This window comes from Adelges cooleyi, unplaced genomic scaffold (genome assembly GCF_023614345.1).
Source record: "Adelges cooleyi isolate 19-005CV unplaced genomic scaffold, UGA_ACOO_1.1 ACOO_flye_CR_arks_rails_tigmint_CR_PRNA_30, whole genome shotgun sequence".
Lineage (NCBI taxonomy): Eukaryota > Metazoa > Arthropoda > Insecta > Hemiptera > Adelgidae > Adelges > Adelges cooleyi.
Genome location: NW_026095971.1, coordinates 2290588 through 2314655, shown reverse-complemented (window position 1 = coordinate 2314655; position 24068 = coordinate 2290588). Strand labels below are relative to the sequence as shown.

The window sequence follows — 24068 nt, the reverse complement described above, 5'->3', positions numbered from 1 at the left end:
AGAAATTTCGAATAAGCCCAAAACAAAATAGGTCTGCTATAACTGAGCATAAGACGCATACAGATATTTGTTAGTATTTCAGAGGATACCTTTATAAACCAAACGCGCTGCAAATTAGAATTAGATTAAAGGTACTATGATCGCTGCCACTCGTCCTTTATAGTACATCAAACGAGTTCCTTCAACTTCTAACTATATGACGTACATTATTTTACAGAAAATTATCCGTAAAACAATTTTAATATCTGTCCACAGAGCTAGGAAAAATGCTTCAGTTATCGTTTGCTGTAGTTAGGTGTAATTATCATTGTTCTGATCATGCATATATTTTAAGAACACTTTGTATCAACTTTCATGTTGATTCAGATTGTGTCATAAGATACGTCGAATGACAAAAAAAGGGTTTTTTTTAGTACTTAATAATTTCACCAATTTTTTTTACTTTTTAATTAAGTGTCTAATGAGTTTAACGCGTTTAATATTAATGAGATCCTCTCGGCTGTTTTCGTGTTAGATGTAAAAATGGTACTTGACGACGACAAGACGATGGTATGCAGAAGAGCGAGCTACTCGAGTTTAATAAAATAGCAATTTGTGAAAATCCTTGTAATTATTACAAATTTTCATCATACAGCGTATGTAGTACAGCCTAACCGTAATTTTATTAATTATATTTGGAGATAGAAGAAAAACAATCTTGAAACAGTAATTGTATATATATTTTTTTTATTTAATAAAAAATGTTATTTTTCGAAAATTAGTTATACAGGCGCACATAAATAATATGCTATTATTCAGAATACGAGCGGCGGCGTGCGGTTTTTAAACATATGTAATTAAGTTAAATCACAAAACAGTACAAAATTTTCTCTTTGCCAATCGTTACACGACTTAATAATAATTTATTATAACTAAACATTGCATTGGTCTAGCTATTGCTTATGGTACTATAGCGTGTAGTGTTACTTTAATCGACTGATTCGTTAGCTTTTGTAAACGTCTAAAGCAAAAAGAACATGTCATGTAAGAAAAAGGACCTTTATAATAATGTCAAGTGTATAAGCATTTGAGCTGTCCGATAATAATTATTTGTAAATATTTATTCGTGAATAGGTCGATATCGTCATCGCATTCGAACAAAGAAAAACATAAATGGAATTTCGATTTCTGCCATTAGGTTTCGACCAAGGACGTCTGCAAAACATTATCCAAAGAAAGGCAAAATGTATTTACAAATATTATTGTCTTACTATGTTACATTGTCTTATTATGTTATAAGTACTTTGATAATATCATAATTCTTCTTCCAACGGTATCATTTCGGGGACAAGTGTAAAAATAAAATTTAATATTATTCAACTGCAAACTTAACGTTTTCTACTAAGTAATATTTTCAAGCAATTTCTTTAATGTTAACCAAAAAACATAAAGTTATCGTTTATTATCAATATTATATATATTAGCTAATATACCATAATATTCTCTAGTGACCAGAAAAATGTTAAGCAATAATGAGCATAAGTTCAGTTAGGTTAAGTTAATAGTTAAATAACAGAACAACTACTCGTCACCTGTATCAATTTTTACATTGACATTAAACAAAATTTAATTTAAAGTAGAAAATAATTATGATAACATATTAATTCTAAATGTTTACTTAAAAAGAAAGAAGGCATAAATGTCAATAGTACTCGATTACAAAGGATGGAAAAACATTGTATAATCATCAGATAATAGTTCTTACTGTGTAATGTGTTTGCACAATAGAAATTGTATAGTAATAACTTATAACAATAGCCAAATGTCACTTTTCTCCATATGGTCGCATGGATTTAAAAACAATTACATTTCAGCTGTTTTACTATTAGATTAGATGCAGAATTGAAAAGAGTGTAGACGATGTGTTGAAAAAATAAGTAAACGTCTAGATCTGCTACAAATCACTTGAATCGCTAAGAAACATAAATTAACATTTGTTGGTAGATTTAGAACTTAGAACTAAAATAACACGACTTTCTCTCTTTGGGATAAATGTCCATTGAACACCTAAACGCTTAATTTTTACTCATTAAATAAAATGTAATTGTTCGATTACACATTTTCGGAAAAACACATTTTTTCGGTGCAAACATTGCACGGACAAATTTGTTGTTTGTTTTTATTTTGTTTTAAATTATTACGATAACGCTCCAAAATGATTGCCTCAACGTGTGTTACGAGTAAATTACTCACAATTTAGTTATGTAGGCAACACATGGTTTATCATTGTATATACTATTCATTTTGTGCTATTCATTCATTGTTCTTATCTGTGTTCATGCTGAATGCAAACCCGAATTAATGGAATTATTTACTAGGAGTTAATTATTTGGGCAGCCTTGTTATTGTTTGTATACGACTATAAGAGATTTCATTTATCTAGCATCTAAGTTGTATTAATAAATGATCCCGAAATGTGCACCATACATTATTAGGAAACAATATAATGTTAAACATAATTTATTTCTCAAATCCTTACATTTTCTAACGTAATTAATATTTATTTTGTTTTCATTCAACTGTGGTGTTTGAAATAATATTATTTTAGTACGTAAAATTATGCATTACATTTAGATAAAATAAATTGATTAGGGATCCGGTTCAAGAGTTTAGGTTTATAGCTTAATATAAAAAATTACTACAATGATATGAACACATGTTTTAGTAAATTGTAAAGACATATAATTTATATTAAAAACTACAAACTAAACTAGTGGTTGCTGTTTTTCGGTTGCATATTTTTTTTTATAAATTATATTACATTGTTTCAAGCAAAAGAGACTTTTTATTGTTTAAAAACCAAATTTTTATTATAAATGCAGTTATTTTTATTCAACGCTTGTCAGTTTTTTGGAAAGTGATATGTAGGATTTTTGATCTTCTAATGTAATAAATTAGATTTGAGACAAATAAAAGAAGACCAAATGACGGTAATTTAACGTATATTTTCAACTCTAAAAGATACTAACGGTGTAGACTTAAATTATGAAAACCGTTGATTTTTTAAAACTTATATACTTGATTTATATTTTACTCAGAATCTGAAATTCTCAATTACTCTTTAATATGTTCTCCACGGTGGATATTCAAAAACTAATTTTTGTTTCAAGTATTAAATACCAATTGGCGACTTAAAAAACTTTTAATAATATTAATTTAGTAACCGGTATGGAATATGAAAAAAGTTTATACAATTTGCATAAATTAATTTTCTGGAAATATTAATCCAAAAATTTGACCGTATACGTAAATCGAGAGATTTGAATTGTATTAATTTATTCGATTTCTGTATACTATTAGCATAGAGCCGATTATAATATATATTAGCATAATCGTTGAGTACTTAGGATTTAGATCACATACAAAAATGTTCCAACTAAATATATCTATTATTCTATAACTAAAACATAGCTTATAGAATGAAAAATTTCGCGATACAAGAATAAATACATTTATTGTTATATATATATAATGGTGGTCCTTATGTGAATAAAAAACATTCTTCACCACCCGTCAATAGTTCCAAAATTGTGAAAAAAAACCCTTATTTTTTTAGATTTTTTTCTCTTTCTCTTCCTTATGTGGTTTCAGAGAGAAGTTTGAAATATTTGAAAATTAATTTAGTCATATGGAAGAAAATATATTCTAAAATGTATAGTGTAAAGTTAAAAAATACAAAACTATTTATACAATTTATAATGTATTTACTAATAAGCAAAATATAAGTATAATAGTAGAGAATTTTAAGACTTGAGGTATTATCATGTACAACTAATGCATTTGTATTAAGCTAATAATGATATAATATATTAATAATTAAAATATATTTTGTGGGACCAATGTTTTGTAAGACGGCACTCTAGTTATGCAATTTCATTACACAACTGTGTATGTGACCGTGCGAAGTATCTCGCTTTATTTGTCACATCATTTACTAACAAAAAAAAAAATTGTATCGACATGTTAAATTGATTGGAATATTCTTCCGGTTTTACTAAAATGTATAGTCTCCATGCATTAACGTATCGTTTTGAAATCATCATCGAATAGTTTATTTATCAAAACGCTATATCTTCTTCCGGAAACCGAAATACTTGTTGTATATTGTTGTTGTTATTTATTTATACAACTATTCATAGCTCTTTACAAGCAATACGAGAAAAACGATGAGCAAACATTTGTCTTAACGTAGTGTCTTTAAAATTATTTAAAGTTTTAATACACATTTATAAATGCTCATGACTTTAAACAACCATGCAAGCACACTAAAATGTTTTTTGCTTTGGGATTTTAATTTAAATTATTATCTGAATAAAGCTAAAAACGTCTTAATCGTCGAAGAGTCTTTATAACGATAAAATATATTTATAATATTGAGCTCCTTGCATGTTAGGACTATAGGTGCTACAAGGTATTGTTTTAACAACGAGTTTTTATTTTTTTGTCTAAAACCATCTACCAAACCGCTGAAACGATTCCTTCGTGTAGCATGTCTACATGTACAACTTTCTCAATTATCTGTAGCCAAACTTTATTTTTTTAAACTCCCCCCCCCCCCCAATTAAAAAAAATAAAAAATCATACTTGTCGTATTAAATTTCCAGGTTACTCTCTATGTGAATATATACGAAAAACATTTTTCATAAAAATGTTTATAATTCGTCTATTGGTAACAGCGACGAATTGTTAAAAAGACAGACGATCAACTGAAATCGTATCCACTTTAATACAAAAAAATACAATTTTAAACACATTTGTAATGCTTTTATCGGTATTTAATATTTTTACATTATTTGCATCGAAGCGTTTATAATTATTTTCGATATTCTTATAATTATCCTGAAAATTGCTATGACTGACTTCCCGATCCCAATATCTTTCTTTTCCTACTATCCCGAACCCCAGTGTGCCTGCTTAAAAAAACCATATTTTATATACTAATGTTACTAAATAGTGATTTGGATAAATATGTAGTTAACGAAAATATTTTTTATGTTGTGTAGTGTATTAATTAAATAAGTGAAAATTGATTAAAAAAATATTTACATATATATATATATATTTAAATGTGTCTTACCTGTGGCCCGAAGCGCACGACCAGTTTGCGGTACAAACGGTGATACTGTACAGCAGAGTGAAATCTACTGCTCCATTTCTATATTATATATACGCAAGGCTTGTTTCGTGCACTACGCACTCGATGAGGGTGGATCAGACAACCGAGAGGGTAATATTCTACACCACTCTTTTCAGCGTGCGCGCAACAAGTCCCACCTCCTGACAGAAGAGCTATGTTCGTATCTCTATACAGACAAACGGTTATTTATGTTTGTTGATATTTAGGCCCGGTATTAAATTGGAAATGTATAAATAAAAGCTAGTATAACTATGACACCGTCAATCTGGTGAAAACTTAAGCTATAAACAACAATTAATTACCGTTTATTTATTTATACAATATCAATCTGTTAGGACCCAATTTCACACCTAAAAGTGACTCATTAAATCAAAATACACAAAAAAAAAAATGTAAAACGTTAAAATATTATTTTTTAAAGTATTCGTTGAGTAATTAGAACAAATGTTAATTTAACCTTACTCTAAATAACAGAGCATACATATATGCATTGTGGCAACTTTTCAGGAAATTTAGTAGACTACCATTTTTTTTATTTGTGTATACAAAATTTAATAAAATATTGTACAATCGAATATTTTTCTGATCGAATAATATATATATTTTGTTTGTACTATTTTTTTCTAAAATCCTAATTCAATACTATGGGCTGTATATTTTATGGAAAAATATCATACAGTGCAGCATTAAGTTATTATTAATCAATAGTAAACATTTGGAAGCAAAAATACTCAATATCAAACACAAGTGGCGCTCATGATGTATCTACATTTTTCAACATATAATCATTAAAAACTTTGTCATTACAAATCATATTCTGGTATAAGTATTAAAACCCGCGAAACAAGTTTATAACTCGGCAATTGTTTTTAAATATAGAAGAAACATTTATTTTATCGTATTACCTAAGCAATAAAGATTTTCCAAATACAGACCATATTTTATTACATTCAACTAACTCATGCTCTTGTAATAATAAATTAAAAATTAATTTTACCATCAAGTACTTAGGTATAGAAATGAGCTGTAATTTAAAATGGTTAGTATTTAAAATGTATTAGTAACAAAAAGAAGAAAACTTTCTTATGGCTTAAAACAGTTGAGATCTATTTTAAGCAATAAACAAGTTAAAATGGTCTACAAATCACTGGTAGAGTCCTCCTATAATTATGACATAATTGCATGGGGTGCATCCAGGGATGGGCAAAAGACAGTATCTTTTCGACTAAGTACAATATACAAGATACAAAATACAATTATCTTATATCTTATAACTTAAGTTAATTAAACACATTGACTTATGTAACAAGCTACAAAATTTGCGCCTATATTGTTATAATTTGTTAACTGTTCCTCAACTGCAATATGTATTTATATTATCGTTTTGTATGTCTTTAGGTATTTGTATTACTAATAATTTTAAGTAATGTGGCGATTTAGTTTATGGTTTAGTTTATAGATAAGACTTCATGGGCACTCACTTAAGCTCGCTCAGTAGGGCCATTACGTATTATAAATTTTGTAAATAAAAAAAAAAAGATATCCCGGCAATTGCTTGCATGTTTTCATTACTAATAATTATACTAAAGTCCATTTAGCATACTTATTACATTACTTAGTAAAATTTAAAAACAAGAACTCTATACATATAATAGTCTTTTTTAGTAATAAAAAAATTAACGGTATACATATTTGTCGCATATTATTTGAAAGCTAAAGATTTACATATTAACAGCATAAATACCTATAAATAGTCAAAGTCAAAACTCATGGTCATATGTTATACTTTATATTGTTATAATCATTAAATTAGTTGTCATCGAAATAAAAGCATTGTAGGTTTGTACATAAATTACCATTACGATGCTTTTTTATACGTCTTCATTTTAGGCAATGAATAATTAGGTATTATCCGAAGCTTAGTTCGCTTGAGTTCATATTCGATTTTCCAATTAATCTCAGTGATACGGTGGATTAGGTTAAGCGCGGAAACGATACTGGGTATTAAATAGGTTTAAACTTTAAATTTAATCGGTACCTGAAAGTTGAGGAATTAGTTTTAGTATAATTAAAATGTGTTTTGTTGCAATTTGGTTGGTCAAAATGTATCTATGTTTAATCGTTATGTGTATTACCAGCGTTTTATGTAGAAATATAATAATTAATTAGAAAACTATTAGATTGGACTTGAGAAATCATCATAATTGATATTATTAAAAATATATATCTACGCCTAGTATTTTAAAATATTTAATATTTTGGTGCTATTTTTTGAAGGTACATAGACCTGTCTTCTTATTTTACGTTATATATTTCATTTCAATACATACGATTTCATATATAAAGGTATACAATTTTATACAACGTTTTTACGTTTCAATAAATAAAATAATATGTATGTTTAAATTTAAAAATTAATTTTAAACTGTTGTAGGATATAATAAATATACAGTTAAAACTAAGAAAATATCATTAACGACTTTATCTTTGATAGGATGGAAACTATTTTGTTTGGTTTTCGTAGTCCTAGTTTTTGGACTTACAAATAAAAAGAACTGTTTAATTTTTTTTGTTTTTACTGTTCTTATTTGGTCAATATAAATGTTGCTAATTAAAAATGTATTAATCGGTTGTCTTTTATTAGACCTAGGTAACGAGAAGATATCGAGCGGAAGAAAGTATTAGTTGTCCTTAACTATTTTTTTTAAAATATTGTTTCCAATCTTTGTTTGCAAATATCATGCGTGATTTAATAAATAGAAAAAGGCCACTAAAAACAAATTGCATTAAATATTGTAAGAATACATTTTTTCCGATATTCATTTAAGAATACTACATATGCTCTATAGTCTTTTCTTTATGAATGATATTTTAGAGACAGTGATTACCTTTATCCCTACCGTTGATGTATATTTCAATAATAAATGGCCATATGAATATGCCATTTAGACAACAAAAAGTTAAAACATTATTTCCAAGTAATATCGTGATAAGAGACCGGTAGAAAATGTTGCAGACAACACTATTAAACGTTTTAGTCGTTCCATTTCCTGAGCAAATTTTGAGTTGTAGTTAACTTTAAATTGAATTATCACTTTGCGCATAATCATTCATTATTACGCGGTCCGCTCTTGGATTAATGAATAATAATTATACAATATGTAAGACAGCTACTCTAATAAATAGCTAAATTTTTCTTTAGCGCTCAAATATTATAATGCAATCATTCCGCTACAGAGTTCTACCTTCCGGCTGTCGATTTGAGAACCTAGTCTACACGAACAGCAAGCAAGTTGAAAACTTAGATCCAACACCGGTATTTAATTGTTCTGTCCTGTTCACATTAGGATAGGTAGACGTTTATAGAATGTTGATTATTGAGTTATTGTTTAAAACTACAATCAAAATGCGTAAAATAATCTATAGAAAATATCAAATAAAAAAGAATTAGTTTACGGTAAGGATTGGTGGGAAAATAAGTTTTATATAGTCATTTATTATAGCACTTAAATGGGCCATTTCTGATTTCCATTATTGCACAATAAGTTCGTAAATACCGCATCTAACACATATCATAAAAATACATAGGAATTCGTTTGAAAAAGACAGACAATTGAATACTATTAAGCTGTTGAAACTTTTTAGTTTTTTTTTTATATTAATTGATTTATGAAAGACCAAATTAATTTGTTAATTTTTCAATTTGGCACCGATGTGTTTTTTTTTACATTTATAGGCTCTTCAAGTTAAAAACAAATATATATTATATGTTTTCTCATTCACGAGGTTAATTAGAGACAGAGAGGTTGAGGCTTTTAAGTTTGGCTTTCGACTTAATATAATCAACATCATTTCTTTTATTAATTTGGTGTCTATCCAAATATTTTATTGTCTGTCTGTAATTTTCTATTTTTCAATATAATTCACTAGTCGAAACACCCGAAGTTTTAATTACTCGACCAATTAATTTAAAACCAACGTTTTGTTTGTTGTCAAATAATAAACAGTTATTCGTGTAAGATGTTTTCAAGGGGGTGTACTGAAAATTGTATTTATACTATAATGGTTCGTTAAGATACCATAGTGATTAGTGAAAGGCAAATAGTTTTCCATGCTTGTACCCGTTGCAGTCGTAGTTATTTAGATTTAACTTGTCATTAGATTGAACGTTCAATGTAACTTAACTATGTGAATACTCGCATTGAGTTCCCATTAAATTAAATTAAATGGAAACAATACATCTTCAAGCTGAACGGCGATGAACAATAATTATTCAATAAGGCAGTTCGTGAAGTGTTTCAAAGAGACGAGCTGTTAATGCCTGACGTAGTTACTATGAGTTAGTTTGGATTTTGAACGTTCCACGGCCGGATATACATGCTGTGCTTACACGAATGATCATTGGGTTGTTAGATACTTATGCGTGCTTTTTGTCAATTACATAGTCACGCTTTATTAAGTTTCATCAAGCAAAGTAGGACTGAAAATCACACGACAAAACGGAAACAAAGTTTGAGGACGTAAACATATAATTATGCGTTAATAGTAAAATCTAAATATGAGTGAATGATTGAATGATTATAATCATCTCTATGTTATAGAGCTTTTGTTTTTTTAACGGGTATTACTGGTACAGGTAATATAGCTGGTTACACAGGTACCCGCAAACACGTCTAACATCCGGAACAACCGAGTATCCGAACCAACAAAATACCTGAAATTGCCGATTACCCTGTACCGGAAATGATTGGGTACTTTTTTATTATATTCCGATCAAACATTAATCTTTCCTCTAGAGAGGAAAACATTTTTTTCATCTACATTTTGTAGAATCTTGAAAACATCATCGATAAAAGTGATATTGTGTAATTACATTTTTGTTTTGCTTCGATTAAACGCTTTAAAAATGTATAATTTTACTTTATTATGTTTGGTATTTCGTAGATACTCTGCACTTTTTTGAATCTATTTACACAAGTAGCATACCAATTTATTAAAATGTGTAAAAATTCTAAAGACCTGTAAATAAATAAGGTCGATTCTTTAAATATTAACATTAAGACGCTGCTACAACATAGCGATATCACCATCGCAGTCTAACATTTCTCAGACCTCCTCCCATTGTTAAAACCAAATCCATACCTTCGTAGAATTTTGAAGCATTAAATTTAAAAAAAACATTCAACCGTGAACACAGCTGGGTAGAAATTAGAATAAATATTATATATTCGGTTTTTTCTAAGTAGACTGTACATATTCAACATAAACGCCGTTTGTCTTAAAAATATCTTATTAATGAGCTTTGCTTATTTGGAGGGGGCGTTATAAATCAGAAATTTAAACTGAAAAAAGTCTCGACTAACTATGTTTGTTCTACCGAGATAGATGTATTTATGTAGATGTAGAAAATAATTACTTATGATTTTATTAATCTCCCTCTCTCTCTTTCTCTATCTCGGTGTTTAGTATACCGCGGTCTTTGAAACCCAAGTGATTTGCATATCTGCCGGAGCAGACCACATGATGCGGAGTGTAGACTTACTACTTTCAGTGTCCTTGAACACTAGTTTCTTTATATAGTTTACCAGCCGAAGTGTGTGATTATTAATTGTTATTAAGCGGAAACGTGCTGCGAATACTTTCGGTATTAAAGCGAAATGATGACACACGCTTTATCGCGACCAAAGACATTGTCTTAAGTACGCTACCGCTGCAACATCATCTCCACTGTTGGCTTACATCATTCCTGTCTGTGAAATAGGTTGAACGACAATAGCGAGTAAAAATATTTAGTACAGAAAACATATTTCTTCAACAATATTAATAACTTAAGGTACAATGTTGAATATTATGTAGACTTTTCATAGGAAACTAATGATTTTTTACTTGATTTTCTTTTCATTACAAACATAACAATAATACTAGTAGCTAAGATAAAATATAATCACATTTTTTATCCCTAAAAATGTATCTGTAATTAATATTTTAACAAAATTGGTAATTTATGAATATTTGAACTTATTGGTACAATTACCCATCCCCCTTATCAAAACTGTAAATATAAAAAAATTAAATGTATGATTTATATAATATTGGAATTAATTATATAATAAATAATGTTAATATAATTAATTATGAACGAAATAGTATATTGTATAAAATAATGGAAATTAGTTTTAATTAGTTCATATTATTATTATATAATTTTTATTATTGAGTTTTATAATTTAATATAAATTATATTATAATATAATATATAATTTAATTTATAGCTGACAAAAACGAAAATATCAGTTTTTTTTGTTGAAAATATCAGTTAACTGCAGAAGCGGAACATGTCATGGAGATGTCCTCTTTCTGTTGTAAGTAGGAATTTCCAAGCGCTACTTTTAGACGTTTCGTCAAATTTTTCTCTTTTCTGCAGTAGTCGATGCGTTTACGTGTGCTTAGTTCAAAATGATAATAAAATCAAAATTGATAAAAATGGACTTGTCCCCTTTCTGTAGTTAGCGGTTCACATATTCTTCAACTCAAAATTACGATGCTCTATAACTTTTAAAAAAAATTGTCGAATTAGTTACACATTTTTATGGAGTATTCTTTAAACATAGAATTACCGATAAACATTGACAAACCAAAAAAAAATATCATAAACTTATTCCCTAGAAAGGATAGAATTTTTTACTTTATTTCACTTTTCCAAGCAAAGTTTTAGGCCTGAAAATTAGGTCGAATGTAGATCTAAAATGAAACTATAACATTTAACATTTTCTCAAAAATCTGTAATCAATTTTTTTTTTAATTAAGAAAAAACTCAAAAAAAAAAAAAATGGGAAAATTACACTTTGACTGTAGTCAATTTCCAGGTTGCTACGTGTGAATAAATCAACAAATGTTCATTATATTGTTAATTATGATGCTACGGCATTACAATTGTATAGATAGACGATCAACCCTAATCGTATCCACCCTGATACTAACAAATAATTTTTAAGCATATGATTGTCATTAGGTACAACGATTTTATTGATATTTGTATTTTTATATGTGAACACTGGACTCCCTTACTTACTCACTTATGTATAATACTTTCTTACTATGCTGGTTTATACAGTGGTTGGTTTGGACTGTACTAGTTTGAACCCACTATCCATAGATTCGCAACGAAGCGTTTAATTTAAAGTGATTTTATCACTTTCAGTTATAAAAATTCCTGTAGATCTGTAACTTTCCCGTCCCACTGTGCTGGCTTTTTTACTATGTTCTTTTAAAATATGAATAAGAAAAGCTATTAAAAAGTTTGAAAAAAAAAATTCAAAAGGTTAATTCACTATGGTTTTGTTTTTTAGAATATAATTCAAATTGTCTAACGGTAACCTAAAGAATATCCAAAGGCGTTTTCTATGCATGATTATATTTGAGATTGCATAAGGAACTTTAATGAAGTGGTTTTACGGTAAATAGTTAAATTGTTGGTCAGGAGTACATTTTGAGGTCGTTAGAAACTATTCATTTAAAACTCAAGAAACAGCTCTAAATCTACAGCACTTTATTTGCAAACTAAATATAATTGAAAAAGTTCAAAGTTCACTATATAATTATATCGTATAACGAGATGTTACAGCTGCGATGCTATTTTCTAAGCTGAAAAGTTATTGATTCCTGTTCAAAACGAGCTAGATTTTTTATTATATACAGTATACACAATCATTTAATTATGTTAATATTATACAAATACTTAATTTATGCAATCATTGTTTTAAAAGTTATGTTTATTTATAGCACTATAGCAAACTCATGCATTATTTTACAAAATAATTAAATGTAATGACCATATGTTTGAAAAGTTACTTAGTATGAGCTAAGCCTTTTTTAAGCCAAATTTCATGGTAACAAAATGTACATAAACAATAGTAATATTATGAATACATATAACATATTTATTTCAATTTTTTATGTTTGATATTTCTTTTTTTAAGTGTGTCCAATTTGATTATCGTACATCTCTAAAATATCTATTATTTAGTAAATTAATTCGTTTCTATTTTATCCTTTCCTTTTTCTTCTTTTTCTTGTATGCCATCCGTTGTAATCATTTTTTGAAATGGATCAAATTCTGGCATTAAATGAAGAGGCAATTCCTGTACGTCTGCGAGTAACTGTGTCATTAAGGATTTCGCCATTACGAATTGGTTTATTAAAATCTTCGATAGTTTTACTCTTCCATTTTGTTTTTTCAGCGTATCGATTATTTTGATTAGGGTTTTCACATCATAAGCAATATTAAATTGTTTGCCTGTTGCTCGTAATAACAACGATATTTTTGTACAGTCTCTTAACATTTGGTCTACATTAATTATATTTAAAAAAAAATGTAGTAATGTATATACGTTACCTTTTAAGTTTCGAAAGTCGATGGAACTCTAGAAATAAAATACTTACATCGTTTTTAGTTATACCTACAAAATGTATATTTACAAATCGGCTTCGTCAACGTTTCGGAAGCCTTTCATCTTCAGAGCTGTGTTACGTGCTGGTTACGATGTTGTTTCTTCCGCTAGTGCCTCTAGGCTAATGTTTTCCAATTTAAAATTCTAGAGTTAACCAAAAATTATTGAATATTGCTTAATATTGTAAAATAGCTTCAACTAAAATGATTCCAAAAAGAAAAAAACTATAAAATTGTAATTATTATTTGAAAATGAGCGTCTTACGTTAACCCTGTAGCTGTACCAATAAACGTTGACAAACAAAAACCCTTAAGTACTTAAAATCTAAAAATTACTGATAGTAGGTTTAGAGTGGGGTTTTAACATAATATTATACAGTTCTTTTCAAATATATATTATATTAAGTCAAATGCTGTATTAATGATCACAAAAGTCCAGACTAGACATAGGTAATGGCTACTAATTAGCACATAAATACAATGTACTTAATTTTTACAAAAATACACAAGTATTTATTCTAATGGTTTATTCAGAATTTATAATTATTTTGACATACATAGTTTATTTTTATTATTTAGAGTTGTTATTATTTTAAATCTTTTTTATGGTGTATCATACATAGTTATAGGTTATATATAATTTTTTTATTTTATTTTTATCATAAGTGTTATATAATTTTAATTATTATTATGTAGATATAAGTCAATACTACATCATCTAATGTTCCTCGGTAGTGTCTTTGATATTATTATAATTAAAGAACTCTGAAATAAAAATACTGGAATTAAGTTTTTATAAAAAGTTAAAAATCTCCTTATAATAAATACAATTAAAAAAATAATAAACATATTTTACAATTTTATGCTTATTAAATTTGTATTATTATAAAATGTTGTGGCATTATAATAGAAAATGATAGTACATCAATTTTGACAAACTTGTTCTTAAAAATATATTTCCTTATATTAGTTACATAGTATAAAAAGCCAAAAAAAATGTCCAAACAAAAATATTGTCTTCCTGGGGTAAGTATACGAATACATATTTTCAGGCAAATGTTATCAGAACTTCTCGTCAGAGACATAAACATCAAAAAGAGTATTATGCAAAAATTATTAAGTTATTAATTGTAAATTTTGCTCTAGATTTTTTTTATTACATATTCGGACCAATATTAGCAAAACTAAGACAAATTATTTGAAACAAAGGGAAAAATGAGATATTTTAATAATTTTGTACCTACTTATGAAAAGAGAAAAAATGTATTTAGTTGTCTTAAAACATATGTGTTGTAGTTCTTTCCAAGTTGATGATTATAAAAAAAAAATAATTGCATTTTTATCAATTGGCATATCGGTTTCTAGATAGTTATTAGGATAATCATAAAGAAATATATTATAGTCGTTTAGATAATGTACCGTTCATATTAATTTGGCCGTCATCATCTTCGTCAGTCCATCTCGTGAGATTTACTATAGCATCCTGACTCATCCCAAAGTGATGAAGTGTTAAAAAACGGGATAGCTCATTTTTACTAATCAATCCGTTTTTGTCTTCGTCAATAATATTGAACATTTGTTTGTAATGATCTTTTGCGTTTCCCTTAATCATATTAAAATATCGAAACTCTTCAATATTAAGTGAACCGTTTTCTAAAAAAAAAGGTCGCATTATAATTTTATTTTATTTTTTGTTAACATATGTATTTTTAAATAACAAATATACATGTATGATAAACGATTAATGGGTAATTGTATTCTATATATTGTAATTTTCATAATTAATATCTGCGATTTAAAATTGAAATGGTAAATATTACTATCGAAATCGTGTAAATCAATAAGTGATGTGATGCATTCCATTTTACACGATCTGTTGTTTGAATTCAATACTGTGTACATCTCTTTTGCACTTATTTCACCGTCTCTATCCAGGTCGTATATTTTGAAAATATTTAACCATTCGATATCTTCCACTGTCATTGCCTATTAATGACCGTTAAAGTAAAAAAATACAACATCAACGTTTTACAATCAATCAATTCGTAAGTTACAATACAATACAAAAATAAAAAACTAGCAGAACTTATGCACACATTTTTTTTTTAACCCAGTTTTTGCATTTTATGCCAGTTTTAAATCTCTCAACAGGGAGAAGATTATACACGTAAAGTCAAAACCATAAACTGACAAAAAAACTGATTGGTTAACCGATTTTTATTATAATAATTTCCCTATAACATAAAAAAACACCTGACGAATGAAGTGTATCGGCTTAAAATGAAAAATTGAAGAAGAAAATACACGGAACTGTGAAAGTTAATCCTTGAAAAATGTTAAGTTTAATCTAAACTGAAAAAATTACCTCTAATGGTGTAAGGTATATTTTATGAAGACGTTTTATCATACCAATAAACTGTTCGTAATTAATTGTTTCATTTTCTGCGAATTAAAAAAAACTCATTAGATGTTCAAAATTGTTTACTTGGTTGCATATTATTATCGTTAGCCGATATTTATTTTATCATCTACCAATATTATAAGCTTTAAAATAATTTTTGCATTCGTCCAATGTCCATGTTACACCCTGAGAATTAATAACAGTTAGGAATTGTTCTGCGGTTATATTATCGTTGTCTTGTGTTGTGTGTTTTTTGAATGCAATTTCAAGCTCCTCAATTTCTTTATTGGTTAGCTTAGAATCCTGTGAGACCAAAAACCATAACATAAAAAAAACTAATAAATTGTTATGCGAGTTAAGATATATATGCCAATTTAAAATGTTAATATCAAAGTCGAACCAACCTCAATTGATTTGCGCAAAATGTCAACGTCAATTTTCGGTTGATACAATTGACCCATGACAGTTTTTATCAGATCTTGACTATCAGACAGTGTTTTAGCCACAGTATCGTTCTACAATTTAAAATATAAATAACCATCATTTTAATTTATAGTAATAGAAAAAATTTCACGGATATTAGCAAAATAATAAACAAATGTATTTAATCTAAACCCAGCCTAAATGACTCTTATGCCAAAATCACTCTTTACGAACGTCATCCTAAACCTTGTGGTTAGCAAAAAAACATTACTAGTGAGTATGTATGACACCATATCACATAGTAGATATTATACATACTTTAAAACATTATATCTTAGGATACATTTTTGACTAAAGATTAAAATAAAAAGTCAGTACAAGGGGATCGGGGCATAATGGGGACGCAGCATATTGGACCGGGGAGGTCACGGGTTATGTATTTGGCATTTTTCCTCCGGGCTTAAACGGTTGATTGGCATTTTTGGGTCTGGTGCCGACCTAACGCTACCTGACAAGTTGGCCTCAGTGTGAGTTGTGAGTGGCCATTTCTCCCCCAGACAGTTGCCCGCCCGGAGGAACAAACCACCAGTGGCCGTGGTTTGAACCGGTGACTGTGCGTTGATACACTGCCGCCTTATCTCACTCCGCCACACTCCTACCCAGAGAATATTATAACTAAAAGTGATAAAATAATTTTCAAATAAACGATGCGATGCATACCTATGTGTAGATAGTATAAATACAAAAATCGATAACAGCATTAAAAAAGATATAATATGTTGAAAATTAAATTTTGAGTATTGGGAAGAATACTATTAGGGTTGATCGTAACATGTCTTTAAGAGGACACTGCCCATAACAAAAGAGTAAAGTAGTAGGCAATTCTTTTCAAAATATTGATTCAGAGCTTGAACTATAGTGTTTACTTATTAATACCAGTGGCGTATACAGGGGGGAGGGGATGATGGGGGATATATCCCCCCCCATGGGACTTTTTTTTATATTTTAAACATGACAGTTCATCAACATGAAATTAACATTTAAGTTTATTAAATTCAAAATAATATGTATTTATACATACACATTGAAAACAAAATTTATCATCGCAAATATGTGCTCTGTAGTGATAACTGATAAGCGATACCACAAACATTAACCACTAACCAGTAACGACAATTACACTCTACCCGTGGACCGTGGTTATAGTACATACATATAAAGTTGGTGGAAATCAGAAAATTAATGTAGAATAGACTATTTAAAACATCGAGAGTTATTTGCAATGTTTTTGCTGTCTTCTTCCAGGATAAAGTTCATTCAGAAACAGATAATGACTTTAAGTTACTTATTGAAACTTACAAAGTTGACTTAGACTGCAGTGAAATGCAAATAATAGGAGAAATGTATTTATGGCAAAACAAGTGCAAATCGATGAGTATATCTACAAATATTGTGCGATTGTTTTGTAAATGTGATAACACAATTTTTCCATGCATCAACAAACTTCTAAAAATCCTGATTACACTTCCAGTAACCACAGCAACCAGTGAACGCTCTTTTTCTACACTTAAACGTTTGAAAACATACATAAGAAATACAACTGGGCAGTCAACATTAAATGGGTTGGTATTAATGAATATTCATCGAGATATTCCAATAACTTCAGAACAGGTTATAAATGAGTTTTCTGTAAAAGCCAGGAGAATGAATTTCCGTCTCGATTAAAGCTATAGTTTTGTTAGTTACCTACTAAATAGTTTAGTATATATTTTTTATGTTTAGTGTTATTATTCATAAATATTCGTAATACTTAGTAAACACAAATATTTAATAATTCTTTAAAAGTATGCATAATTCTTAATATTATCAGTTCAATAGCAAACAGTAATAAATACTGTTGCGAATATTTTTTTGTTATTATAATAAAGATTGAAATACATTTTCGTTAATCGTTGTACTAGCCTATGGCATCCCCCCCCCATACAAAATTCCTGCGCACGCCACTGATTAATACAGTAATGAGGATACTTTATTGGTTGGCATTTTTTGTCACAGTCATTTCTGTAGGATTAATTGCAATTTCTTTCCGTCAAAACTGCTTTGCGCTGGACAAGTATGTGAGGCCAGTACTGACAGTAGATGTGTGGACAAGAAATACCAAGTTGGATTAACAGACTCGCAAACGTTACTCTTGTATTCTGTTTTTCCAACGTTGTCTCCCAAAGGAGTGGTTGATACAAATTTATCTTCAAAGGAGTTTGCTCGGAGAAAATCTGATGCTTCGACAGAACGACTCGACCATGTATTTTAAATTTTAAGCTAATACGAAATACCTACTTTGTGTGAAAGATATTCGCATTGTATAGAGAAGAACTTTATCAATGCCGCGCCGTAGCGTTTACCTACAGTAATCAATATATCAACGCAACAAATAACTAACTGATATAAAGTTAAGAATATTATTTACCTCTCTAGACGTCTTATTTTCTTCTGCGTTGGTCATATCTAATTGTACATAGTTTACTAAACTGAAAATAACAACAAATTGAAAATACATTTTTTCGAATGAAAAATTGTATAGCTGTTTACTGCTTTATGTGTATTTTTTAAGTCTACTTTATGTTATTCATATTAAACTTAAGATCTTCCTAACTTTACAATATAAACCAAAAATCATAAGCATATGTACAAATATTTGTAAGATAAAAAAAAATGTGCAAATTGTGTTTATCAGAATGACGTATTTCATTTTAAACGGTATCATTTTTAACTACGTGCCAATACATATATGGTATATTTTCTAAGCATTGCCAACACAATTTAATTTTGAGGCATAAATACTTTCAAGAGTATTTTGAGTATTTTCATTCTCGTACAATTACATAATTCATAATTTGCAATACTGAATACAGAATATCTTATTTATTATATATTACTACATGTCTGGGTGGGCTAGTGATTTATTTCTGTTTATTCTCATGTTGTCAATATGAGATTGGTATGTCAAAATAATATGCATCCATTATCTTAAAGAATAGCACACTTATAAGTTTAATTTAAACTTATTTTCTTTCCTCAAAAGCATTAAATCGTCGCTAGAGCGAGAAATAGGTATTCAATTGAAATATTCGTAGATAGTCATAACGTCGAGGTCGTTGCTTAATAATTGAACAAAAAGTTAAGCGAAAACTATTTTTCTAACAATGGTATTAAAGTGGTAAAATAGATTTAATGAAAGCGAAGATGACACATTGTAGGAAAACGCACGCTTAAGCCCATGCTACAAACAACCAATCCACACTATTAAAACTCTATTCATTTGACATTTTTTTATTCTATTACAAATAGAACGATAAAGGGAGTAATGGACTGAAGACGGATAGCAAATTTGTCTAACCATATCTCATGATGGCAGCGCTGGGCCTTCAAGGCTCATTAAGCTTACATCACGATTCTGATGACAAATAGAACGGTACATTTTTTTTATTGAAAAATAATCTAGCATGAACTCGAAATTAAAACATTTTTTTTTTTAAAACTAATTTACTGATTGAAAATTTTATTAAACTAGCTACTAAGTATTTCAAAAGTGTTTTATTGAGTAAGCAAAATTGTAATTTGCTTGTTATTTGTATTTTGCCTATTTTTCCTCTTTAGTGTATTATATTTTATTCCATTTGACCTACAAAAACTGAACCATACTAGTATGTGAGTAAAGAGTCAAAACAATGGAAGTCAACTATGTGGTTTTCCGTAAAGATCAACAGCATAAACACCTCGTTTAATGTTTACAAAATCCAAATCGATACAAATATAATATGCTAACATATCCGTAACTAAAAAACAGAATGTGTCAATAACAAATTGTTGTTTTTATTAAACTTTAGTAAGGCCATATTATTGAGTATGCATTCATATTATACACGAGTATTCAAATATTGTTTTGAACGTATGGTTTTGAAAAAAAAAAATACTACAACGAATTGCGAATTTCTAAATAATTCAAGTTAATTGTTAAGTGTTATAAAAGTATAGCTGCATTAAAAATGAAAAATAATGTGAGTTTAATACTAACACTTTCAACATGTATGATTTACTGTGTTATGCTAACAGTGACTCAGCCGGTAAAACACATCGTCCACGACAATCTGTTCGACACCACAAACCATAAATATTCGGTAAGGATGACAATATTAGTGCATGATACTAGCACCTTTTACTCGTACTTATTTCAATATTTACCTTTCTGTTTTAAGGACTATTTAACGGCAGACGAAATAAGTAAGTTATTCCAACCCATTTTCGACAATCAACAACCCGATAAAACCGCTAAAATTACAATAGAACAACTAGAAGAAGTTTTCAGCTGTTCGCAAGACAAAAATGAGAATTTAGAAAAATTCAAACAATTTGTAAATGATTACATGAGCCAGGGTAAAAGAAAATAAATAAATTACATTTTTTAACAAATAATGTAGGCAAACCGCTAAATACAGAAAGGACACGTGTCCAGATTTTTAAATTTTTCAGAAGACAAAAAACTTAATAAATAATTTTTCTGAATAATATTTAATTATACTTTTCATGTTATATTAATAATAGAACAACAAAATATACTTATTTCTACAATTATTTACGTATTTACGTTATTAACGTATTATAAAACTCAAGGGTTTTACCTTAAGGGTTTTAAGGTCATGAACATAAGCCATTTATGCATCAAATTACTATAAATTGTCTTTAAATAATTGTAGAAACATGTATATAATGTCTAATGCTATATTATTTAATTTATTAATTTATTGTATTTTTAAACGGGTTATTACCCAATTACAAATATAAGAAGAATAGGCACATAAACATAGAATTTACACAAAAATAAAAGTATACAGTTACATAACAGCTGACAAATAAAATGGATTTCAACAACACAGATTATTAGATAAAGATAAACAATATTTACACAATTAGATTATTTAAAATAATAACAAAAGCTTCTAACGAATTTTTACCAAATAAATCAATATTATTTTTATTTACTAGTCGCATCATTCGATTTAAAGGGGCATCGCGACAATAGTTTGAGCGCTGGAACAGCAGCACATAAAAAGTATCCAACTGACGAGTCATACGACAAGGAACATAAAAATTTAACCTAGAAAGTAATGCAAGGCAGTTAATGTGTCCATTTGTTAATTTAAAAATAAAACACATTAGTAAAATGAAATTTGTAATTCAATTTTTTTCCAAAAATATTAAGGTTTTTGTCTTGAAAATTTAAAATCTGGACATGTGCCCATTCTGTATTTAGCGATTCGTTTACTTAAAAATAATTAAATGTTATCAGTTAAAAATACCACCATGCATTTCACAATAAACTGTAATCACCTTTCACCAAGTTTACAATACTACAATATAATTTTTTGTCCAGATTACAATCTGAATTAACGAAATTTTTCATAATTTTTTTCGGAATTTAGTACACATGAATTATACAATATATAGTATACATATCATGCAATTAAGTATATAATGTATGTGTTAAGTATATGATTATGCAATTAAGTGATTTTTGTAAGTGCCCTTTCTGTATTTAGCGATTTATTTAACTGGTAAGGCCATAGTGCTTTCCTTAAATTTTCCAATTATAAATGTTACTATTACCTAAAGTCAAGAGTTGGGCATTATTTAGATTAGTCGAAAAAAAAAATATTCGAATAATCATCTAAATAGTATCAAATAAAGAGATCATTAAAATATATTAGATAATTATTATTCGTTATTTGAATAAAAAATGCCCAACACTGCCTAAAGTTGACTTGAAAAAATTCAATTCATCTCATCTGTTTCACTTTAAACTTGTCTTTAAAGTTGATTTAACGCGTAAATTCCCAGGTTTGAATTAATATCTTATACTTGTTTATGTATGTATTAAACAGGAAATAAGAAGATTAGCTTTGAAGAGTTATTGATCCTGTTAAACGAGTATAACAAATCTCAAAAACTAGAGGTATTATAATGAATTACAATTTTATATTCATGCGTAGGTGGTACAATATTTTACTATATCCATTTTGCACAAACTGTATCAATGTATAAATTTAGTTAACCCATAATAAGTTAAATGATAAATTATAATGTCCCAACTTCACTGTACTGGATTTTTTGAATTCATTAATTATTTATTTATTTATAAACGCCCAAAAGCTTAGAGTATCAGTACAAACTAGTAAATTCAGTAGTATAGCGGAAAATAAAGCCAAGAACACGGGTTGCTTTAAAAATTAAAGATTGCATGTGATTGTTATAGGTTAAATTACTATATAAAATTACACCTAAGTATAATTTCCTGGAGTATACGCTAGGAAGTATTGAATTCATGATTTTATATTCAAAATGAATAGGTTTGCAAATACGCGAAAAAGAGATGATTGACTTTTGTTTACATTAAGAGATTTTTATTGTACACCAGTTCACAAAGGCAGCAATATATAAAGATTCAAGCAATCATAAACAGATTGAATCTGCATATAAAGTTTTAAGTCACCAGCAAATAAGCTAACTTAAGCCCATTTAATAGTGTATTTAATGTCATTAATAAATAGAACTAAGAGTAGTGGTGAGATATGGCCACCTTGAGGAGCTCCTGATTTAATAGGAAATTATAGAAACACGATCATTTATTTTTACTTGTTAGTAACGTCAACAAGTAGTACAATATCCTCGTTGATCTATTTTTAAAAATTCAATAACGAAATGACAAACATTTTTAACAATATTGACATTGACAAAAATTAAAAAAATCACAAAAAATGAATGGCTATCCGTCTTAGAATAGAAAAATTTCCAAAAAAAAAAACAATGTTGACAGTAATAAACGCAGTCTTATTTGAATAAGAGCTATACAAATTTAACCGGTTAAAAATAATAAAACTTATCTAATTTTAGAAAACAATTCCATTAAGTACAACGAATTCAGAAAATGTACAGTTACGCCGAAAGAAGCAAAAAAACTGGTCAATGGACTCTGACGAAGAAGTCGATCATCTCGTTGACACTCTAAACTATGATAATTCATATGGTCATGTTTTTTATGGAGATTTACATAAGGAAGGTTCTAATGCTGTTGTCAATATGAGCGTTGGGAATAAGAACCCATAATTTGTAGTACTAATTACTATTATTAGCTAATACACGATTCTTAATCGCTTAATCATAAAAACATTCACGTTAAAAAAAAATTGTTATTGTTTCAAATTTAAAGGTCTCTATCGTATTAAATATAAATGGTTAGATATTGTTAAATATTTAATTGTATATTATGATAACATTATTATGTAATTTCTGTAATTTACTAACTATAAATGGACAATTTCAATAACGAAAAGACATATTTTTTTAATCTTTTAACATACCCATGATACCCTTATATCATTTACATTTATTGTGAAAGATTGTCCACAACGAGATCTGTGGAAATTACCACAATCCCATGGTTTTATATCAACTTGAAATTATCTAACACTCGTCTGCTTTAATATTAATTTGAATAGCTTACCTAGGTCCGTTGATTACCATAGTTAATACCGTCTTCTGCCGCAAAGTCCCAATTAAACAAA

General features: G+C 28.3%; 3 protein-coding genes across 3 annotated transcripts in view; 1 reads left to right on the top strand and 2 right to left on the bottom strand.

Annotated features, from left to right (window-relative positions):
- Positions 1–5223, bottom strand: part of LOC126838492 (uncharacterized) — a 37298-nt gene extending 32075 nt beyond the window's left edge. Inside the window, exon 1 of the mRNA XM_050572982.1 lies at positions 5117–5223. The gene's annotated coding sequence lies outside the window, so the exon portion shown is untranslated. The remainder of the gene's footprint in view (positions 1–5116) is intronic.
- Positions 5224–14198: 8975 nt separating this feature from the next.
- LOC126838774 (calcium-binding protein LPS1-alpha-like) lies at positions 14199–19107 on the bottom strand. The gene is made up of 7 exons (XM_050573464.1): positions 18917–19107; positions 16431–16541; positions 16158–16329; positions 15991–16067; positions 15446–15611; positions 15045–15278; positions 14199–14390 (listed from the first exon to the last, which is right to left on the bottom strand). Exons 1-7 carry the CDS (start codon positions 19004–19006, stop codon positions 14344–14346), a joined length of 897 nt encoding a protein of 298 aa, XP_050429421.1. The 5' UTR covers positions 19007–19107; the 3' UTR covers positions 14199–14343.
- Positions 19108–20385: 1278 nt separating this feature from the next.
- LOC126838974 (uncharacterized) lies at positions 20386–23623 on the top strand. Its single transcript, XM_050573815.1, has 4 exons — positions 20386–20627; positions 20706–20883; positions 22389–22459; positions 23398–23623. The coding sequence occupies exons 1-4, from the start codon at positions 20496–20498 to the stop codon at positions 23608–23610; spliced, it is 594 nt and encodes a 197-aa protein (XP_050429772.1). The 5' UTR covers positions 20386–20495; the 3' UTR covers positions 23611–23623.
- The last annotated feature ends 445 nt before the right edge of the window (positions 23624–24068 follow it).

What these genes read in the sequence shown, in the direction of transcription:
- LOC126838774 (XM_050573464.1), bottom strand. Translation starts at nt 19,006, where the DNA reads ATGTATTTTCAATTTGTTGTTATTTTCAGTTTAGTAAACTATGTACAA. An exon ending in AAAATAAGACGTCTAGAGAG is followed by an intron (nt 16,542 to 18,916) that starts GTAAATAATATT and finishes TTTAAATTGTAG; the next exon opens with AACGATACTGTGGCTAAAAC. An exon ending in TTTTAAAGCTTATAATATTG is followed by an intron (nt 16,068 to 16,157) that starts GTAGATGATAAA and finishes TTTAATTCGCAG; the next exon opens with AAAATGAAACAATTAATTAC.
- LOC126838974 (XM_050573815.1), top strand. Translation starts at nt 20,496, where the DNA reads ATGAAAAATAATGTGAGTTTAATACTAACACTTTCAACATGTATGATT. An exon ending in CCACAAACCATAAATATTCG is followed by an intron (nt 20,628 to 20,705) that starts GTAAGGATGACA and finishes TTCTGTTTTAAG; the next exon opens with GACTATTTAACGGCAGACGA. An exon ending in ACAAATCTCAAAAACTAGAG is followed by an intron (nt 22,460 to 23,397) that starts GTATTATAATGA and finishes ATCTAATTTTAG; the next exon opens with AAAACAATTCCATTAAGTAC.